The sequence below is a fragment of the Thermobia domestica genome, chromosome 13, assembly GCF_964235325.1.
Source record: "Thermobia domestica chromosome 13, izTheDome1.hap1.1, whole genome shotgun sequence".
Classification (NCBI taxonomy): Eukaryota; Metazoa; Arthropoda; class Insecta; order Zygentoma; family Lepismatidae; genus Thermobia; species Thermobia domestica.
The window spans coordinates 16,802,332-16,822,302 of NC_137466.1; the positions used below are offsets into that span (position 1 = coordinate 16,802,332).

Below are 19,971 nucleotides of genomic sequence, written 5' to 3' on the forward strand. Positions count from 1 at the left end.
AAGTGGTGTTATCGTGACCTTGTTTGACGGTGAGAAGGGAATCAAAGGAAACCCTATTGTGGGTACGTTGTTGCGTTGATCTGGATTTGCTATCAATGCCCAGACGTACCTGGTACAGTGCATTAAGTATAGACTAACACCGTACATACGTGCAAATTATGAACCAGGGACATATGTGTTCTGGCCTGATCTAGCGTCCGCGCATTAACCCAAAATTGTGACTGAACATCTCAATCATAAGAAACTTAATTTGTAGCGAAACAAGGTAACCCAGCTAATGTTCCAGAAATTCGACCCATCGAAAAATTTCTGGACAGTTTTGAAGGCTGCTTTCAATGCTAAGAGATGATATACTACAAACCCGGATCAGCTCATTCCACGGATCCGTTACTGCTTGAAAAACATCGATCTATTTCTTAAACAAAACCTTGTAAGATCCACCAGACGTTGTATCGATAAAGTACGTCGTGAGGGATGAATTTTAGGAAAACGAAGTATAAATCTGCTTGTCTGTTTAAGTAAATTGAAGAAGAAATTTGCTCTCATTGTGCAATGCTTCACAAAGTGCATCTAGCACATTTCCGTTGGAATGTGTTTTTTAACTTTTAAAGGACATTATTCTGATACATTATCTTGATTGTTGTTGATCTCTGATATATTTGATGTTTTAAGCACTATGTCAACAAATAAAATATGGCCTCAGAGAATTCTATTGAATGTATGCAAAGGCAGTTAATTTTTAGTTCTATGTAGGATTGTCAGAAATCCAGTTGTGAAAAAGGAGCAAAATTGATGTTATGACGCTTAGCAAATTATTCATTTTCTCCTGACTTGTACTTAGGATTAATCATTTTTTTTCTTTCTTTCTTTTTTCTACTTCGCTTGGAATCTATTTTACTTTTGTTTTCCTTTTGTTTCTCAGATTTCTGCATTACTCAATATATTTTCTATTTCTATATTATATACATGTTCTACGGTACTACTACACTACGTTTTACTTCTACACAACTATTCTACTTTAACACTACTTTCTACCTACTTCATATTTTTAATTTTTTTTAAATTTTACATTTTTTTTTGCTTTTTGTATTTTTTTATTTTTTTATTTTTTTGTTATTTTTTAATTTTTTTTACTGATTTCTATATTGAGTCTATAACAGTGCATATGTATTGTGTAAAGAAACAGTTGGAATATTTGTATTACATGAAAATGATGTAAATGGCAAGGTAGAGCTTGCTCCTTTTAGGTTATCCTCAAACTGAGTGATGGGATTCTCAACTTTCGATCACTAAGTCTGAGGCTTGAAATTCGTAACCATTTTTAACTTTTACAATAAATGAAACTCTTTTGGTAAGTGTAGCACCATCATGTGTAAATACATTGACCTGAATTTTTAACACTATGTACTAGATAATTTTATAGTCCTCTTTTGTATTTAAAATCTATAGTCGCTGAAATATTTAATGTGACTCAGAGTCAGTATGTTTCTCAGAAGTCAACCCAACACATTCAGGCACTTGTCCAATTGTGATAGTGTTTAAATCCCTCCACACAGAATTCGGGAGGTTGGTCTTTGAACCACTGTTGTACGGTGGCCTTTATTTCATCATAAGTGAAATGTCATCTCATCAAAACCTGTCACCTTAGTGGCTTCTTCAGCAGACCGAATTGTGAAGGTCCCAACGTGACAGGCCAATGATGTAGGAAGGATGACTCAACATTTTTCACTTGAATCGTTGGAACAAGTCCTGTACTACTGGTTCTATATGAAACTTATATGAAAGAATTTGAAACATTCTTTGATCTTGTGAGGTTAAGTAATGATGATTTTTGTTTTCTTGAAGAATAAAAGTGTAACAATAATCATTAAATACTGTTATAAACTCAATACAATATAAATTTCATGCAGAAATCTTCCTACTACAGTGACACCTTTGAATAACGGGCATTGATAGGACGTAACTATTTGTCTGTAAATGAAAGTTGACAGTTACAGAGAAGACATGTTCCAATTGTTGGGGGAGTAAAGCAGGAATTCGTTTTGTAAACAAATAGAAGTATCATTGAAGAGATGTGTTTATGTGGGGTTGCAGGGGAAGATACAAGTGCCAAGGGAAACACAAGTAGTGACTTTTTCAGGGAAGAAAAGAAATTTCGTGTAGAATTCTTGGTCTTATAATTGGTTCTCCACCATAGAAAGTGTTGAAGGAGTAACGCCAGGAAGCAATTTAGTTTGGATAGATGCACAGGAAAATGAAGAATGTTGTGTGTGGTGGTTTACCAATTTATTGAGATTGAATTTGAAAGATGTTTTGTAGAGAAGAGAATTTCTGTTTACTGTAGCGTGACCAAGTTTTATTTTTTAATTGAAAGAAGCACTTTTTGTACTGAATATGTATAGAACAAAGAGCTTACTAAAGCATTAGGGGAAAAGAAGACTGCTGAGGCTCCTGTCCTATTATAATACAAACAGTTTTAACGGGATTAAAAAAAAAATCTGTCTGTATTGTGGAGGTGTCCGTTATTGTGAGGTTTCACTGCATTAGATTCTACAAAACGACTTTTCATTGAGAATAAGCAAAAGCTTACTATTGAATTTTGAATAACTACAATTATTACATAGATTATATACACATATATACATATCATCCTTTGGTCTAATGGATGTAATTTAAAGAGGAAATGGAATATTCTGAGGTAAAACGATAGGTAGTTGGAATTTAATCTTCTTAACATAATACTTAACCCTTCCGCAAAATGACAACCTAAAGGATTGAAAAAGATGAATTAAAAGTCGCCGAGTTGAGAGTCCGTCAAATTACCCGAAATCATAACTGCAGACAAGTAATACAGAAAATCCGAGACACAGACGTCAAAGAGAAATATCGAAGACTTACAAATACATAATACAGATAAGGACATTAAAGCGAATTGATAAAACGAAAGATATATTATGTTTAGATATTCTTATCTTTTTACCTCAATTCCTCTTTAGAGGAAGCACTCTCGCTCATCGTCGCACCAAGGAATGCAGCAGCAGCAGGGGCAAAAATAAAACTTGAAGCAGCGGCCACACTGAGATTCATGGCGGAGATGAAGTAAGTTGGGAGGAAGATCCCTGTTTCCAAATTGTCTTTCCCACCTTCTTCTTCTTTCCTCTCGTTGATCTAAAATGAACAAAAATATAAAAATAATGAGGATTTGAATTATTATATTTGATACAATTTAAATAGCATTATTTCTAATTTCAGTTTTTGTACTTGGGTTCATCTGGGAACTATTAGTACTCATGGGGACTAATGATATTTAGAGGGAGGTTACACGTTGAACACAGTATTATATAAGGTATCTCTAATACAGTAGGCTTTTCGCGTACGAAATGGGCCTAGTGTCTCAAGTCTCTGGGTATATAAGTCGCAGCGTGTCCGGCCTAAGGTCATTTCACAGTTGAAGCTAGTAGATGTATAAGTGATGGGATTCTTACAAATAGACGTAAGAGGATACTTTCAAATATCTAGGATCAATATTAATAGACGGAAACCATATTCACGAAGAAATTAAATGTAAACTAAAAGTTGGGAATTCGTACTTATTCAGTTCAAAATCTATATTTATTTATTATTCAGCTCAAAATCTCTTGTCGTAGCGAATTCTGTCGAGGAATTTGAAGCTTAAAATATATAAAACGATAATCATGCCTGTCATGCTGTATGGTCGCTTACTCTGAGGGAAGAACATATATTGAAAATATTTGAGGACAAGATCCTGAGACGAATATTCGGACCGAAGAGGAACGTGAAAGCGGAATGACGGAAACTTCATAACGAGGAACTACATAATTTATGCGGTTTACTAAACATTGTTAGGGTCATCAAATCTAAGAGGGTCAGGTGGACAGGTCATGTAGCCAGGCTGGAAGAAAGTAGGAACGCTTTCAAAGACTTGACTGGAAGATCAATCGGGAAATGACCATTAGGAAGACCTAGGCGCAGATAGGAGGGCAATATTAAAATGGATCTCGCAGAAATAGGAATACAAAACAGAAGCTGGATCTAGTTGGCTTGTGAACGCGGCATTGACCCTCCGGGTTCCATAGGCCATGAAGTTAGTTAGACGTAAGGTATTGCACCGTGAAGATCCCGCAAAACTGCGCTACATTTTCCAATTTTATTTCAGTAAAGGTGTAAATATTGCACAGACCTGTTAAGAAATTTCTGCTGTTTACGGGCAAGATAAGATAACAGTCACTTTCTTTGTGGAAATTTTTATATCCAAGACGCTCCTCACAGTAGGCATCCAATCACACAAAAAATAGGTGATATTCGGGCAAAAGTCGAGTAAGACCGACATATAAATAGTCATGGCTTCGCTAATGACCTAAACGTTCATAATCAAACTACCGTGTTCACTTGCGTAATAGTAGCACTTTTTGTATTTATTTATTTATTTATTTTATTTTATTTTATTTTTTAATGCGAAAATCCAACTGCGACTATTAAACGAGGAAAACTGCCATTTACTTATCGCTATGATCAAGACAATTTCGAATTTTGATACATACAACATTGTGTCAACAAAAAAATGGAGGGTGGAAGAAGTAGGTTGCTTGATCTCTATTGACATATGGGTCACGATGTTACGTGTCAGTAAACACGAAAAGTTCTTTTGCAATTTCGAAGGAAGTCACGTTCACCAAGAGAAAACTTAAATGATTAAAATATATTTATATAATTTGAAATAAATGAATATAGACAACTAGACTTGTTTACCACAAAAAGTTGCAATCTACTGGACTAGGTATGAATTAGTTGCATTTCAGTTCAATGGATAACATCAGTAATCAGTGCTATAAGATGGTTTCACCGTGTAACCAAGTAAACATTTGTATACTGGTACATAAAAGATTAACTCATAAAGATTAATGATCATAACTCTTATGGTGATAACACTAATTTGTACAGATTAAAATATGAAAATAACTTACACCAATTGTCGCACGGGTCCACTTCATAGCCCAAACAAGCCGAAAACGGGGCGACAACGCATCTAGCTGCACAACTGATTACACAGAGAAGTCTACTTCGCCAAGATATGGGATATGGATACGGCGGCTCCTGAACTGGGTGTTCCCTCAGATTATCATCATCGACTTCTCGCGGTGACCTCTCGGTCACCTCTTGTCGCTGTTTTCTCGGTCTTGGTTCCTGTTGCCGTTCGTGCTATAATAAAACAATAGAAATTTAATGAGAATAGAGAAGCATTATTTATTATTCTTGAAATTTCATATAGAAAACTATATATAATGATAATTCTAAGCTACTTGCGTTTCGGAAAAAAAAATCAGTATCAGTGATGTCATTCAGCTAGTTCGCACTGATTCGCCCGAACTGGTTGTTAAAATCACCTCTCCACCTAATAGAGGAGCACTTATGAAAAAGAAAAAATTAGTATTGTTCTTGAGAATCTAATATATTTATTTTCCTTTCCTTTCCAGCTTTCAAAGAGATGATTAACACCACATTAAATAATTTTCAAGTGTTTGTAGATAGTCAAGGTTTTCCTAAAGCAGAAATTCATCAAATCATCAAGGAGGCAAGAAAAATAATTAAAGTTATTGCTGAGAGTTAAGGCATTCAGTTTAATAAACAACGTAACTACAGATAAAAGAAACTACCTCCTTGCTGAAACTCGTATCTCACCTCTGAGAATAACTTCTTGTAGGAAAGCCTTTAGAAGAATGGGATGCAACGCACTGGTAAAAACGTGGTTACACCAAGGGTATTATACACGTGCCGATTGTTGGGTTAAAAAGAAAGCAACATCCGAGTATTCTAAACATCGACTTTAATTCTAGGCTTATCTCAACATCGGCGAGTTTTGCAAACTAAATATTAAAATAAGCTTTTGCATGACTTCAATCTAATACTGTTATTAGTATCATTGGAATCAATCAATCAATAAATAAATAATAAATCAGTTTACCTCCTTGATCTCCTCCACGAAAACTTCTTTGACCATCGTCTCACGATCCATCTGCGAGGTCTCAGGAGGAGAGGTGGGATGACTTCGTTCCTCAGTTGGTGGTGGAGTGGTCCGTTTTCGTGTTGCTTCCTCCTACGAAATATAAATCAAGTTATTTTAGTTCCAGTCCAAATCTGTTTCATCAATGACTCATCTTACTTGTAACAATACCCCTGTACTTTTATTTCCTACGTAATATCTCTAGTTGCATATAAACAGCATTAACAGCTAGGAATTCAGCAGTATATGCGTAAACAGTGCTGTGTCAACAATAAGTACAATCTCCTACTTCAAGTGAATTTTGCCACATGTGTAGTATTATTTCTTCCAGCATATTAAAAACAGTCATTTATTATTGGTAAAGAACGACACATTTCTTAGCGCCACAAAAGTTAGTATCTTCCTTTTTTTCGATTTTCCCAAAAACTAAGCATAAGAATTTAGCTTAAAGCATATTATTTCGTTCATTTCCAAGGGATCTATCGATTTATGTATGTCTTATCCATCGGCGCAAATCTGTCTTCAACATTGGAGGGGGGGGGGGGACGGGTAATACCGTTCCTTTTTTTAAGCGATGTTCAAAATAGTTATGAAGTAGAAAAATAATGCTGTGGAGGATCAAGGGAGCACAAGTGTCTTCAACATTGGGAGGCGGGCAATTTGAGGCTTATTCTGGAAGGGTGGGGTGGGGGGAGACAGAGACTCATATTACGGTAGATGAATCTGATTTCCGAGGTGAACCTGTTGTATATTATACAGCAAGGAACATCAATTTAATCTCTCTTTCCTTTGTAGCAGTCGGACACAAATAATATCATATTTCTTCTCCTCACCCCCAAAAATACACATTTCAAATCGGATTATTGGGGGGACATTCCCTCCAACTCCAAGATTGAGGGGATTTGCGCCAATGCCTTATTTTTGGACAATATATTAGTTAAATAAAAATAAAAAATTTAAGAGTTCATGATAATTTCGGGCTATATCTCATTAAGAATCTATGTCTTAATGAAAAGCTTAATGAAAGGTTACTTTAACGTTTTACCTCAATAAGCTCTCGTACAGGATAAATTATTTAAGTTTATAAATTAATTATTTTTTCCCTCCATTTTCTCAAAAACTACGCATGACCTTTTACAGTCGCACATATCATTTTGTTCTATCGATTGGTGTATTTCTCATCTGTGAACATTTTTTTTTTTTTCATTAAACGCTAAGAGTATTCTAGAATTGGGTTAAGGTACAATTGATTAGTGGATTTCGCTTTATTTCTGTAATAGAAGATCGAACTATAAGTATGGATGACAATTTCACTTCTTCCTTTTCAGAGGTAGCAGCGAAGGAAAAAAAAACTGAGTTAAACTATATCCTAACCAACTATTAAATTAAACTCCGGAATGCGCCTAAATACCAGTTGTCAATACCGAAATTTTCAATGGGAACCTCCATTTTCTTCAGAAGCTTATTTATTTACATAAACACACATTGCTCTTTTCAATCACATTTTATGGTTTCCATCACATAATTAAAAGAAATATATATTTCAGATATGGTTAAGCTTACATCTAACATTACATAGCTTGTAGCAAATATGGTAATTCATAATACATAAATGTTTCTGTTTCAATTAATTATTGGGGTTTCATCTGTATTGTGATTTTTTTTGTTTTTACCTGTGGAGTTATGCTTGCTGGTAATATGGTGAAAAATAAAAATAAAACCAATTAGTTCAGTAAATAGTTTGTATTAACTAATAAAGCTCAGCTGATAACATCATTTTCCCTGATAGCTTGAAATAATATATATGATTTGCTTCAAACTTTTCAATCTGCAAAGAATATTTGGGTCCTGGTTCTCTTGATGCAATGATCCATTATACGCTGAAGAAGATGGCGGCTTGTATTGAATTTTTCGGCATTAACGAATAGTTAGAACTGTGAGCGTCAATTTAGTTTCTTCAGAAGTTATATCTTAATATCTTCACACTCACAATTTATACCTTTTGTCAGAATTTTTACACTTAGCGTTAGTACAAATAGAAAAAAAAAATAAATTTATAAATTTCATAAATATAAATAAATAAAAAATAAAATAAATAAGAAACTACTGATTATAAATTAATTTCTATTTTATTGTCTTACCGTTCCGCTTTGTCTCCGCCGGAAGATTAAGCTTCTTATCCTTTGGAATCTAGATAAACTAAGATAAAAAAGAAATTAGAATTCGTGTGAACATAAATTCAATTTAGTGCACTAACAAATAATAAAATAAATTAATTTATTGTAAATAATTTCAATTAAGTTTTTGAGTCTTATTAAGTCCATTAATATAATTCTCGGGTCTCTAACAAGCTGGGCATGAGAAATACTACGGTCGCTAAAAGTGCATAACCCACAACCATTTTCAGAAATAATATATATGAATAAATAAGACTTTGAAGTATTACCTGGAACGGGGAGGCGGTCGAACAACTGGGCCATACACACGCCTCCTCTCTTCATCCTTAGGCCTCCTCTCTTCATCACTGGCTTCTTCCTCTCTGTGGCTGCCATTAGAGTGTGATCCTTCCTCTTCTTCCACTTGCACTTCAACCTCAGCTTCACCTAGTTGAACCTCTACTTCTGGAAGTGCAATTGCTGGGGTTCCCCACCTCTGGAACTGGAGGATTCGCCACAAGCAATACACACTTCTGAAGAAGTTAGTCATAGGAGAGTGTTCTCGAGGAATGCCACTGAGATCGTAATCGGGCAAGTCCACGATTTGCCATGGCATTCCAATTCGAATCCTCTCAGAACTTATTAGGTAAGATAAGGACACTCCAAGGACCGAAGTCTCTGGAGTGGTCATTATCAACAAAATCTTGAGACCGCTGACACGCTGGGCCTCAGACATGTTGATAATGGCAAAGATGGTGTATGATGAATAGCCATACAACATTCTCAGCCATGGTACAGACACTGGCTGCGAATGCAATGACATGACTGAGGTCGAAGTGTCAAGTATAGAACAGAAGCTCTCATCACTACTGTTGTCATATGAGTGCTAAATCAAAGAAAGAAAAACAGAGGTAAGTCACATAAAATGGACAACCATCAACAATACATTACTTTAAACACATTAGCAATTCTTGAGAAACCTAGTTGGAGCGCAATTATGAGAAATCGCCTCAGCCCATGAGCTGTTACCAGCCTGATAGCTTGAGCATGGTTTGGGCATCGGCTTCCGATGTGATTTTTACGGAGGTTAGAACCTCGTAATTCAAGTGACTCCCCAAATGTCTGACGATACTATATCAAAACCGAAAAACATGTACTTCCAACATAGATAGTAAATTTTAATTTTTCCGTAATATCTTGCTCAGGAGGGGGGTTAAACCTCGAACTTTTTCCTTCATATATATATATATAGTGTTTCAATAAACAACACTTACAACGTTTGGGAGGTGATTCCCGAGACAAAAGAAAATTCATATGGACCTATGGAGAAAAGTCTTAGTTTTACAGCTAAAGCTGCCCAAAAGTATGGAAAAGCTATATTGCAACACTCGTTATTTCGAACACGAGAGACCGTGGAGTGGTGGTTCATACCAGTGTAAAGGAAGTTATGCATATGCATCCAAAATACATTATTCTAGTAATGTACAATGTGTGTGCAAGGGATTCCCTCATAACATAAATCCCAGACATGCTACCACCAGAATTTTTAGATATACTGTGACTTAAAAGGTGAGTCTACGTAGGGAAAAGGTAAGCTTTGACAACAGTAAATACGGAATGCGTAAGCGGGACATCTGACGTATTAGGGAACGCCAGCTCCGTGGTTACTCGTGTTGAGAAATAACGTACGCTGAGATGTGATATGCCACAGTATATTTCACGTTTTTTAATACGTAAAAGCGTCAAATGATATACTGTATCACTTTATGAACGTTGATGGTGTTGTTTTGCGCACCCTATATACAGGCTATTTCAAAACAACACCGACAGTGTTTGGGAGGTGATTCCTGACACCAAAATAAGACAAAAAGTATATATCAAGCTGGTTGCACAAGTGCTTCCTTTCGCAGTTATAAGCTGCCGAAAACGTGAAAAAAAAAAAAAAAAAAAAAAAAAACACTTCAAAGCTCTATCGGGTCAAGACTTCATTTAGAAACTAGTATGTGCTCTACCCAAATATCCAAGTTTCAGAATCGTGCGGTACTTCTGCAACAATTTTTATAGAGGTAGTTGGTGAGCACTTCAAATTATATGCCGGTAGCTAAACTCCCTCTATAAAAATAGTTGCGTGAGTACCTTTGGATTCTGAAACATGTATTTTTGAATAGCGCACATATTAGTTCCTAGGTGAAGTCTTGATCTTACTACGGTAGGACCAATAGTTTTAGAGCTATGGATCTTTAAAGTTCATTCTTTTCACGTTTTCGGCAGCTTATAACTCCAAAAGGGAGCATTTGTTCATCCAGATTAGTCTATACTTTTGTCTTATTTTGGTGTCAGGAATCACCTCCTAAACGTTGTCGGTGTTGTTTTGAAACATCCTGTATATAGAAATCACGCTAGTCCTGAAAATATATGAAATAAAGTCCTTGAAGCCCCCTTCTCCCCGTTGATTTTATACTGCGTATACCACTGGAAAAATATATTTAACAACTATACAGAATATAATAAATAAAATGTTTGAATAAGAAATAATATTCATATTAAATACAGTGAACCCTTGCGTCCTGAATTTAATCCGTTTCGTAAGCTGTTTAAGAGCTAAAATTATTTTTGCCATTTAAATTAATGTAAATATACACAATTGATCTGTTCTGGCCACAGAAATGTGTTTTTGTTTTTATCTTTTTAAGCGTTTTTTTTTTTTTGTGATGAAGGATATAAATGAAAATATTCTTAATTATCCTAAATTAGATATAATGAAGACTAAAATAATACAAAAAAATGCAAAGAAATTTTTGGACACAACACCCTGACAAATAATGTGTATGACAAATGCTTGAAAGCACTACTGATAGCATGGATACAAATGTGTGTTCATAGCCCGAAATATCATTCGTGAACCGATATGTGGACGAATAGAGGGAGTCGTGAACTGTGGTCCACTGTATTAAATAAACGAAATATTATTAAACAAACAAGTTTCGTGTGAAACTACGGTAGACTTCCAAATTATACAAATTTAATACTTAAACTTGAAGTAGTACCTCTATAACTACTGGTTCCAACAGAGGAATAAGATCAAAGATAAGACCTGTTCCTCCATCCATATTAAAAAGCCATTATTTGCTATCTCTTGCTGTTTTTGTTCTATGGAGAGTCGTATTAAAACCGGAAGTACTTGTAAATTTCAACCACTTGTGGTTTTGGTAGAGTGTTGTGGGTTGGACGGTATGTTCTCTTAAGACGATGATCGATTACAGAAAACCTCTTATTGCTGTTCATTACCATTTTTGTTGTATGGCAACCAACGTTGAAACAGGAAATGGTTAATTTGAACCTCTTCCGGTTTGAACAAAGAGTTAAGGGAGGAGTGTTTGCGAAAAATTGCTTCTTGATATCTCTTACCGTTTTTGTTCTGATATCTTTCGACAGACGGACGGAAAGAACTGTTGTATAAGACTCCAACATTTATGCACAGCATAGTATGGAAGTCTGATAATTCGTTCATATAAAGCTACATTTATTTTCGTAAATGTTAAGATAAAAATTACAAGGTACTAAAGTAGTAGAAACTGATGCAGACATACCTCAGAAACAGTAATCCAGCTACCGGTACTACTACTAGAGTACCGTCTGTCTCCAGTGATCCCTTCCTCCAGTGAGTCTTCTGTCAAATCCGGGTTATTGTTTTCTATCGTCATATCCAGGTAATCAATTGAGTGGAAACTCTCCGTTGAACTATCCTCCTAAAATAATAATAATAACGTAGAAAATTAATAATAATGTAAATATATATATATATATATATATATATATATATATATATATATATATATATATATATATTTAAAATTCTACAGCGTTAAGTCTACTCAAAGTGTATACTCATTTTTTTAAAGTTAATCTGTATTTATTTAAGATTTAAGTACGAGGTATCCCTATAAACTTTAACAAATACAGCTGCCTCCCTTTAAAATATTACCATAGTATAACAACACTGGAAACACCTTTGTCTAAGCTTCCTGTTAGTTTGATGCAGTCTGTATCTGGATATGCCTGTGACAAATGTATGTAGTGTGAAGTCATCGTACGAAACACGTGTGACGAAATAGAGCAATATTCTAACATTATGCTTTGTTACAAATTGGATAAATATTTTATTGAAACGTTGCAGATGTAGATACAAAAGTGTTGTGGATGATACTAGGTCACAACTCCATTGAACGTCAAGAAATGAGGTAAATATGGAGAAATATCGTTGAAATTTGATAAACATATAATTCCACAGCAATTGTCAACCATGTTCGAGATAAACAAAGAAAAGTTTTGGTTAATTTTAAGGAAGGACCTGAAAATGAGGAAGATGTGTGTTTGTTTTGCAAATGTCTCTGATTTTTTAACAGAACAGTAAGAAAAAAAAAAGCCAATAAGAAAGAATAATATGAGGATTCGGTGGCTACTGCAGTACAGGATAACACCTTTCTGAAGTACATTGTGGTGGGCGATCAAACCTGACGTTCAAAACTTTTGTACAACGACATCACACTATGTGCATTTGTCGAACGTTTACTCAAATACAAATTGCACAAAACTGGTTTAAACAGGCACTAATAAAAAATCTTAGACAAAAGTATTTCCAGTGTTATTTTACTTTTTTTTAGGTTCAATTGAGTTGATTTTGAGTTTAACGATCCTTCCAGCAGCGAGGTTATATGAGACGAGACCTACTGATTAACGTGGAATCCGAACCACATGAGCTCCCGGCGGGAATCGAACTTGGGCCTCCCTTGCTTAAGTTCGAGTACCTTTATAGGCGCATCTCGTAATATTAAACCTTAGCCGTACCAATCACTTACATCCCTAATAAAGTACTTGGATATTTTAAAAATGCGAGTAAGTAACTTAAAACCTGTGACAATGAAACTTATCATATAATTACCTCTGTATAAACATCTATAAATTTTATTTTATTTGTGGGGCCGCGGTGGCTCAGTGGTAGAGCGTTCATTTCTGGTGCTTGGGATCCCGGGTTTGATCCCAACTCCCGTGTGGATGAGTTTCATTGGGGTTCTCCCATTTCCTCCCACTTTCTTCATTACACCATTTTTATTCATTTCTCATCATCACCTTCTCCTTTAGCCTAGCCGGCATATCGTGAGACGTAAAACTCAAATATTTCATTTCATTTTTTTATTTTATTAATATTTTTACAATTATAAATAAATAAATAAATAAAAATATATATTAATTAATCTTTAAGGTAACGTAGAAGAAAGAAATACAAGTGGCAACATTGAAGAAATTTAACAATTTTGTTTTAAGAGAAAGTGCCTATGTTCAAATATATAAGAGAAAGAATTCATCTATTTTTCTGCTATACTCGTACACGAATTTTTAAATATTTTGAATAGTAATTAAATATTCTAGAGCTCACTGATAGAACGCTCACCTCTGGTGAGACGATCACAGACTGTGTGAATTTATGATAGACAGCATCGTGTCCGTAGAGTTTCATAATGTTCTTCCGCATTTTCATTCCACCAGTTTTCTCATATTCATTCAGTTTCACTAATGATCCGTTTCCTTTAGCCTAAAGGGCATAATCATGGGACGTAAATTTAGTTTAATTTTCTATAATAATAATAATAATAATAATAATAATAATAATAATAATAATAATAATAATAATAATAATAATAATAATCCATTCTAAATTGAATAAGCAAAGACATGTATTTTTTAATAATTGGTTCATATGAAAGAAATCATTTCTAAATATTAAACAAAATTTCATTTATTTTCGTATCAAAATTTACAAGCTACCAAGGCAATAGAAACGTTGTGATAGGCAACAAAATCTCACAGAAAGAGTATCCAAATTAATGGAGTCATGAATTAAGTTACGTGTATATGTATAATACGGATATCAGGGAAATTTTAGGTCTTCAGATTAAGAATCGATTTACGCAGACAAGTTGAGTTGAGTTGATTTTGAGTTTAACGTTTCTTTCAGCAGCGAGGTTATATGAGACGGGACCTACTGATTAACGTGGAATCCGAACCACATGAGCTCCCGCCGGGAACCGAACAAGGGTCTCCCACGCCAAAGGTGCGTACGCTAACCGCTTAGCCACGAAGGACCTCAAGCAGACAAATTGAATAGTATGTATCATTTATTAAAAATAATAAAAAATGTATTACGAAAATCTATTTGACGATTCTAATTGATGTTTTAATTCTTAATATGGTATTAATTTATTTTAAGAACATCACAATAGTTAAGTTTATATATGTTTAACTATTGTAATAATCGCCACACAAACACACACACACACACACACACACACAAAAATGACCAGATAAAGCAATTCTAAAGAAAGTTAAAATATCGCTTTCTACATTTCACCTTATTACTGTCATTAAATCACATATATTTATCTTTTATGATGAGAAACATGAGGTTATTATCCAGATAAAAAGACTAATTTCTAATGCAACAATATTATACAATGTTGAACAATTCAAGTATACTGACCTCGTGTTCACTGGTTCTGCGACAACTTACAGTAGCAAGCTGGAGATCCAGAACACAGGAACTGATATCAATCCTCGCTCTTCTTATAGTTTCCATCAGATATTCCTCTTCTGTGGCCAATCTCTGCTCCAAGTCCATTCCACGGTTGACGAACTCGTCGATCTGAAAAAAGAAATAAATACACAATGTAAAGCTTTTTGTTTATAAAGTATATAATATGGAGTGTCCACAAAGTTCTCTACCATTACAATGAAACATAGCTCGTAAACTATACGAGATAGAGACATGCGGTTTTCTGCAATATGTTCTATAAAAGTAACCAAGAAAGTTCTGTCGCTTTTCGTGCAGGTCTGTGTTCCATGGCCCTCACAACATGAGTTGAATGTCAATGGAGATAAGGCAAAGGTCAGTTATTGGTGTGGGTATATCCAACATACTACCTGGTTGTGGCAGTTCACTTACATCGTGAACTTGCGTGAGAACAGAGTGAACATGGAACCTCCACAGTGCGTCATAAGGGCTTGTATGCTGTACGAGTTCAAATTAGGGTCAAACGTCGCTGCAGCGGAGCGGAAGATATGTCAGGCCTTTAGTGAGGGTGTCGTGACTACGCGGACAGTGCAGCGGTGGTTTAACAAGTTTAAGGACGGTGGCGAAACACTCGAAGACACACCACGGGCCGGAACACCAACACGTGTACAATATGAAGATCTTTAGACAGCAATTGAGGCGAACAGTGGTCAGACATGTGAGGAACTGGGACCACAAATCAGTGTGAGTGGAGAAACCATTCGGCAGCTCCTCCTTCAACTTGGAAGGCACTGCAAGTTGGGTCGATGGGTCCCATATGATTTGACTCCTTGTCAGACAGCAACACGAGCAGACACTTGTTTCTTTACTGTCAAGTCTGAGGAAGGAAAAATTTCTGTGCAGGGTGTTGACATGTGATGAAAAGTGGGTCCTATACAAAGCTCCACGGCGCCGTCATTATTGGTTAGCATCCTATGAACCGGTTCCAAAACAGCCGAAATCAGCACTGCACCAGAAGGTCTTCTTGTGTGTTTAGTGGACTGCTCGCGGCATCGTGCACCGGTAACTGCTACTAGCTGGTCAGAGATCAATGTAACTGAGTACTGTCAGCAGTTGAGCCGTGTTCAAGAAAAACTCAAAACTCTGGAGCCAGCACTTCTGAATCGCAAAGGGATCCTCTTGTTACAGGACAACGCTAAGCCTCACGTGGCTAGGATGACCCGGGACACCATTCTGCGCCTTGGATGGGAAATACTATTGTATCCACCATATTCCTCGAACATTGCACCGTCCGATTATCACCTGTTCCATTCCTTGGACAATCCCTCAGAGAACGCCAGTTCAAATCCCTAGTAGAGGTGCAAAATGCACTTGGTATCCTCTTCGCTTCACGATCCACCAAATTCTACAGCGATGGATCCATGGCCTTCCAGATAGTTAGCAGAAAGTCGTCGATGCTGATGGGGATTATTTTTGATCTTGCAGGTACATTTTAGGTGACATATCGGTTTGAAGGTGGTGAGTGAAAAAGCGACAGAACTTCCTTGGTTACCTTTATACATCTCTACAAAGTTTTATTGCCAATTACACTACTTCTACACGTGCCAATCTATTTGCCTTCAGGATATCGAGACGATATTCAAGCTCTATCCATATATGCTGCAACATAGCAGCATCAACAAGTCAGTTAAGTTTTCGCAACAATCTGTGTACGAAGTGCGGCAAGATCTGGAACAGGGGTTTCGTAGGCACTAACCTTGACCACCACAATCCGTCTCTCAGTGAAACGTCATTTCAAAAAGTTCCTAACATCTCGAGACCAATGAGGAGGTACTCCATCGTGTTGGAAGGTTATGTTTGGCCTTCAGTTCCATCATCTGAGAGAGTAGGTGCTCATGCAACATGTCATAGTAAGCTGCCCATGTAACCCTGTTCTCAGCAAAGAAAAAATGGACCGATTACTCTACGATACATAAGAGCACACCAAACTTTAAATTTTGTGCTAACATGAACATGTTCGCGAATGACATACTAATGTTCAGAGCCTCATATCTGAACGACCAGAGCTGACATGTAACTCGAAAATTGAAAACATGGGCAAACGGCACGTAATATTGGTATACATCTCGTATTGTAAAATTTTTATTATACTGTATGTACTCTTTTAGGGGAAGACAGATGTATGATTTATCTCTATAAATGAATGATTTAATTATTGTCAGAGGAACGGGAGAAATGATTGCCAGAGTTCAGAAAGAGGTCCCATGAAACCACAATCAGTCAATAGATGACGTCATAAACATGCTTGGACTCTCTCAAGGATTAGTTGACGCTATCTATATATATAATCGGTATACGCGATACGGAATTACACGTGAAAATAACACTATCAGCCGTGAAGGAGTTGACCAGTCCAACTCCAAAGAGTCATTAGATCATGAAAAGATTTATATGAAGTCTGTGAGAAAGTATATTCTTTAAAACTAAAAAAGAATAATCAAAATCAGTACATCTGTGCTGAAGTTATGCGTGAGCATGCTCACAGTGAAGTCGATTAATTACGATATTAACACTATCCATTGAGGAGTTTCATGGTTTAGCTCCGATGATTATCATCAAATCCTAATAAAAATTTATATAAAATAACCATGAGAACATACTTTTTTAGCCAAAAAGTAAATCAATAAAATAGGTGCATCTATGTCGAATTCATACGCGATCGTACACACAATTATAGTACGAAAACTCAGCCATTCAAAAGTTTCATGACCTAGTTCCGAAGAATATGATTAGATCCTCATGAAATTTATGTGGAACACCCGGGAAAGAATACTCTTTCAAACAAACAAACAAAAACATTAAAGTCAGTGCATATGTGTCGATGAATTATGCTTGATTATGCGCACAACACATATATATGTATAAACAGGTCGAATGAGAACATCATTTTGTTTTGAAGCGGCTATAAGGGTATGAGTTGAGTTGATTTTGAATTTAACGTCCCTTCCAGCAGCGAGGCTATACGAGACGCGAACTACGGATTAACGTGGAATCCGAACCACGTGAGCTCCCACTGGGGATCGAACCCGGGTCTCCCACGCCAAACATTAAGACATTCAAGATGCTATAGCTCAACTGATTTCAGAGTTAACCACAAATCATGACAACCTACCTTTTCAATAATTTGTCCCACATTAAAGAACTTCTCAATAATTTTCCTGATTTTCTCTAACAAAAATCAAATTCCCTGATATTCCCTGATTTTTTGGGTCAGTGGGAACCCTGTTATATATAGAAAGATTACTTCCATTACCTCTGTAGTGCGGGCATCCAACATCATTTTTTTAAAGTTACGAAATATTGCTTAATTTGTTAGGCTTTGTTAAATTTATCAAAGACGTAATCCCTTGCTACACCATCCCTAGGAAGTGCTAGTAGTGTGTTACGCCACAGTAATTTTTTTTCAAGTTGTAAAACATATGTGTAGATATATTTGTAGATGACAGTTTTTAATTTTTTTTCTGATACTATTCTGTAAATAAGCTGACGAAAATTAATTATACTGTGAATCAGCTAAGTCATTAAATGGATTCTAACCTGGCCTTCGGCATTTCTTCTGCCTTCGTCTGGTCCTTGTACGGCATCCTGGAGTCTTCTCCCTTCCGCTAACAATGTGCGGGTAGACTCCTCTATCTGTCTACGAACAGACGCAAGAATTCTTATACACTCATACATTCTCCTATCTGTAAAGAAAGGTGATAACACGTTAGGAAAATTTTGTTCATTTTCGAACAACTTAGGAACGCAAATTAGATTTATATCTTGCGCGAGTAAAAGTCATGCAATCCAATGGATCATGTTAATTAAAAAAAAGAAAAAAAACTATCGGAATCTTATTTGCGCTCCTATGCTAAGTCTTATTTCTAGAGAAGTCTACCAGTATCTACAACATCCGTTAGTGACCTTTTTGATTTTGCGTTATACCATTTGTTATAACAGCTACTTTTTGTACAATACAACTGCTTGACTGATGACTCAAATGTTAATTTCATGTTGGTTTCATGATTCACCTTAAAGGTACAGCAATATACTTTAGCGTGTCAGAAAATATCTGCTATTTGATTGTCCTTTCCGTTTTAAGAAATATTTATAAATAATTTAGTTCTGTTTTGAGATTATATACATTGTTTATTATTATTATTATTATTATTATTATTATTATTATTATTATTATTATTACTATTTTAATATAAAATAGAGGTATACTATTCCAGAAATAAATGTAAATAAATAAATAAAGATAACTTGTCTTTTTCCTTCTCTTTTAGAAATAATAGATTAAAATGTTACAGTGAAGTAACTGAAATGATGAACAATAATCTTACTTCATTTACAATTTAAACTTTAATGGATACTAGCAAATTGAAGGGCATATTAACAGTAGCTGAATTGTTAACAGTTTCTGTAGGATAACTTTTTATTTATTTAGCAGCTGTTATTAGTTGATAATCGATAACGTTTTATTGATTTAGTAACTGTTATTATAAGTAGGTCAGTAACGGAATGTTTACTACATCTACTTTCTTCATTATTTTGGTTTGTTGGGCTACATCCATAATCAACTATTTACTACTCACAATCTACGTTCGTATCTAATGGATGTATGCCCTCTAGAACCTGCATTATCTACAATACCATGAACTACTTTACTTGTCAATTTAGTTTAATGCAGGCTTTGCAACGTTATCTACTTCACTCACAATGTACAACAAATTCAAGTCAAGAAACAATGTTAGAAAATTGTCTACATTAGTTGATTGTTCCGAAGCTATATTTTCCATTTTAGTGGTAAGGAAATATATAGTTTGTGTAGGGTCCCAGCCACATGCACTAGTACACAAGAAAACGAAGTTGGGTCTTCCAACTAAAAGCGAAAACGCTAATTATTTTGTCATGAAGCACTTCTAACGGATTGCGGTTGCTCAGTGGTAGAGAACTCACCTTTAGTGCATGAGATTCCTGGTTTGATCCCAGCTCACGCCAATTAGGCTTATTGATATGGTGGACAAACACCGTATCACGGACGTTTCAGAGGTTCTCCCGTTTCCTCCTACTTTCTTCATTTCACTATCTCGTCCATTATTATCATCACCGTCTAACTTAGTCTTGGAACATAATCGTGGGACATTATTTTTTTTAAAAAAAGTAAAGTATCTCTAGTGTCT

The 19,971-nt window shown here is 35.5% G+C and overlaps 1 protein-coding gene across 1 annotated transcript; it reads right to left on the reverse strand.

The window, feature by feature from the left end:
* Positions 1-1,950: 1,950 nt before the first annotated feature.
* Positions 1,951-18,485, reverse strand: LOC145667508 (uncharacterized). The gene is made up of 8 exons (XM_081734984.1): positions 18,344-18,485; positions 14,717-14,878; positions 11,769-11,927; positions 8,469-9,064; positions 8,164-8,221; positions 5,984-6,115; positions 4,986-5,220; positions 1,951-3,168 (listed from the first exon to the last, which is right to left on the reverse strand). Exons 1-8 carry the CDS (start codon positions 18,479-18,481, stop codon positions 2,993-2,995), a joined length of 1,656 nt encoding a protein of 551 aa, XP_081591110.1. The 5' UTR covers positions 18,482-18,485; the 3' UTR covers positions 1,951-2,992.
* Between the last annotated feature and the right edge of the window lie 1,486 nt (positions 18,486-19,971).

Bases quoted from the DNA above. Each gene is read 5' to 3' on its own strand.
- LOC145667508 (XM_081734984.1), bottom strand. From the start codon at position 18,481: ATGTATGAGTGTATAAGAATTCTTGCGTCTGTTCGTAGACAGATAGAG. The intron at 8,222-8,468 runs GTAATACTTCAA...TTTTTATCTTAG, and splicing joins CGACCGCCTCCCCGTTCCAG to TTTATCTAGATTCCAAAGGA. The intron at 6,116-8,163 runs GTAAGACAATAA...TATATTTCGTAG, and splicing joins GGCGGAGACAAAGCGGAACG to GAGGAAGCAACACGAAAACG.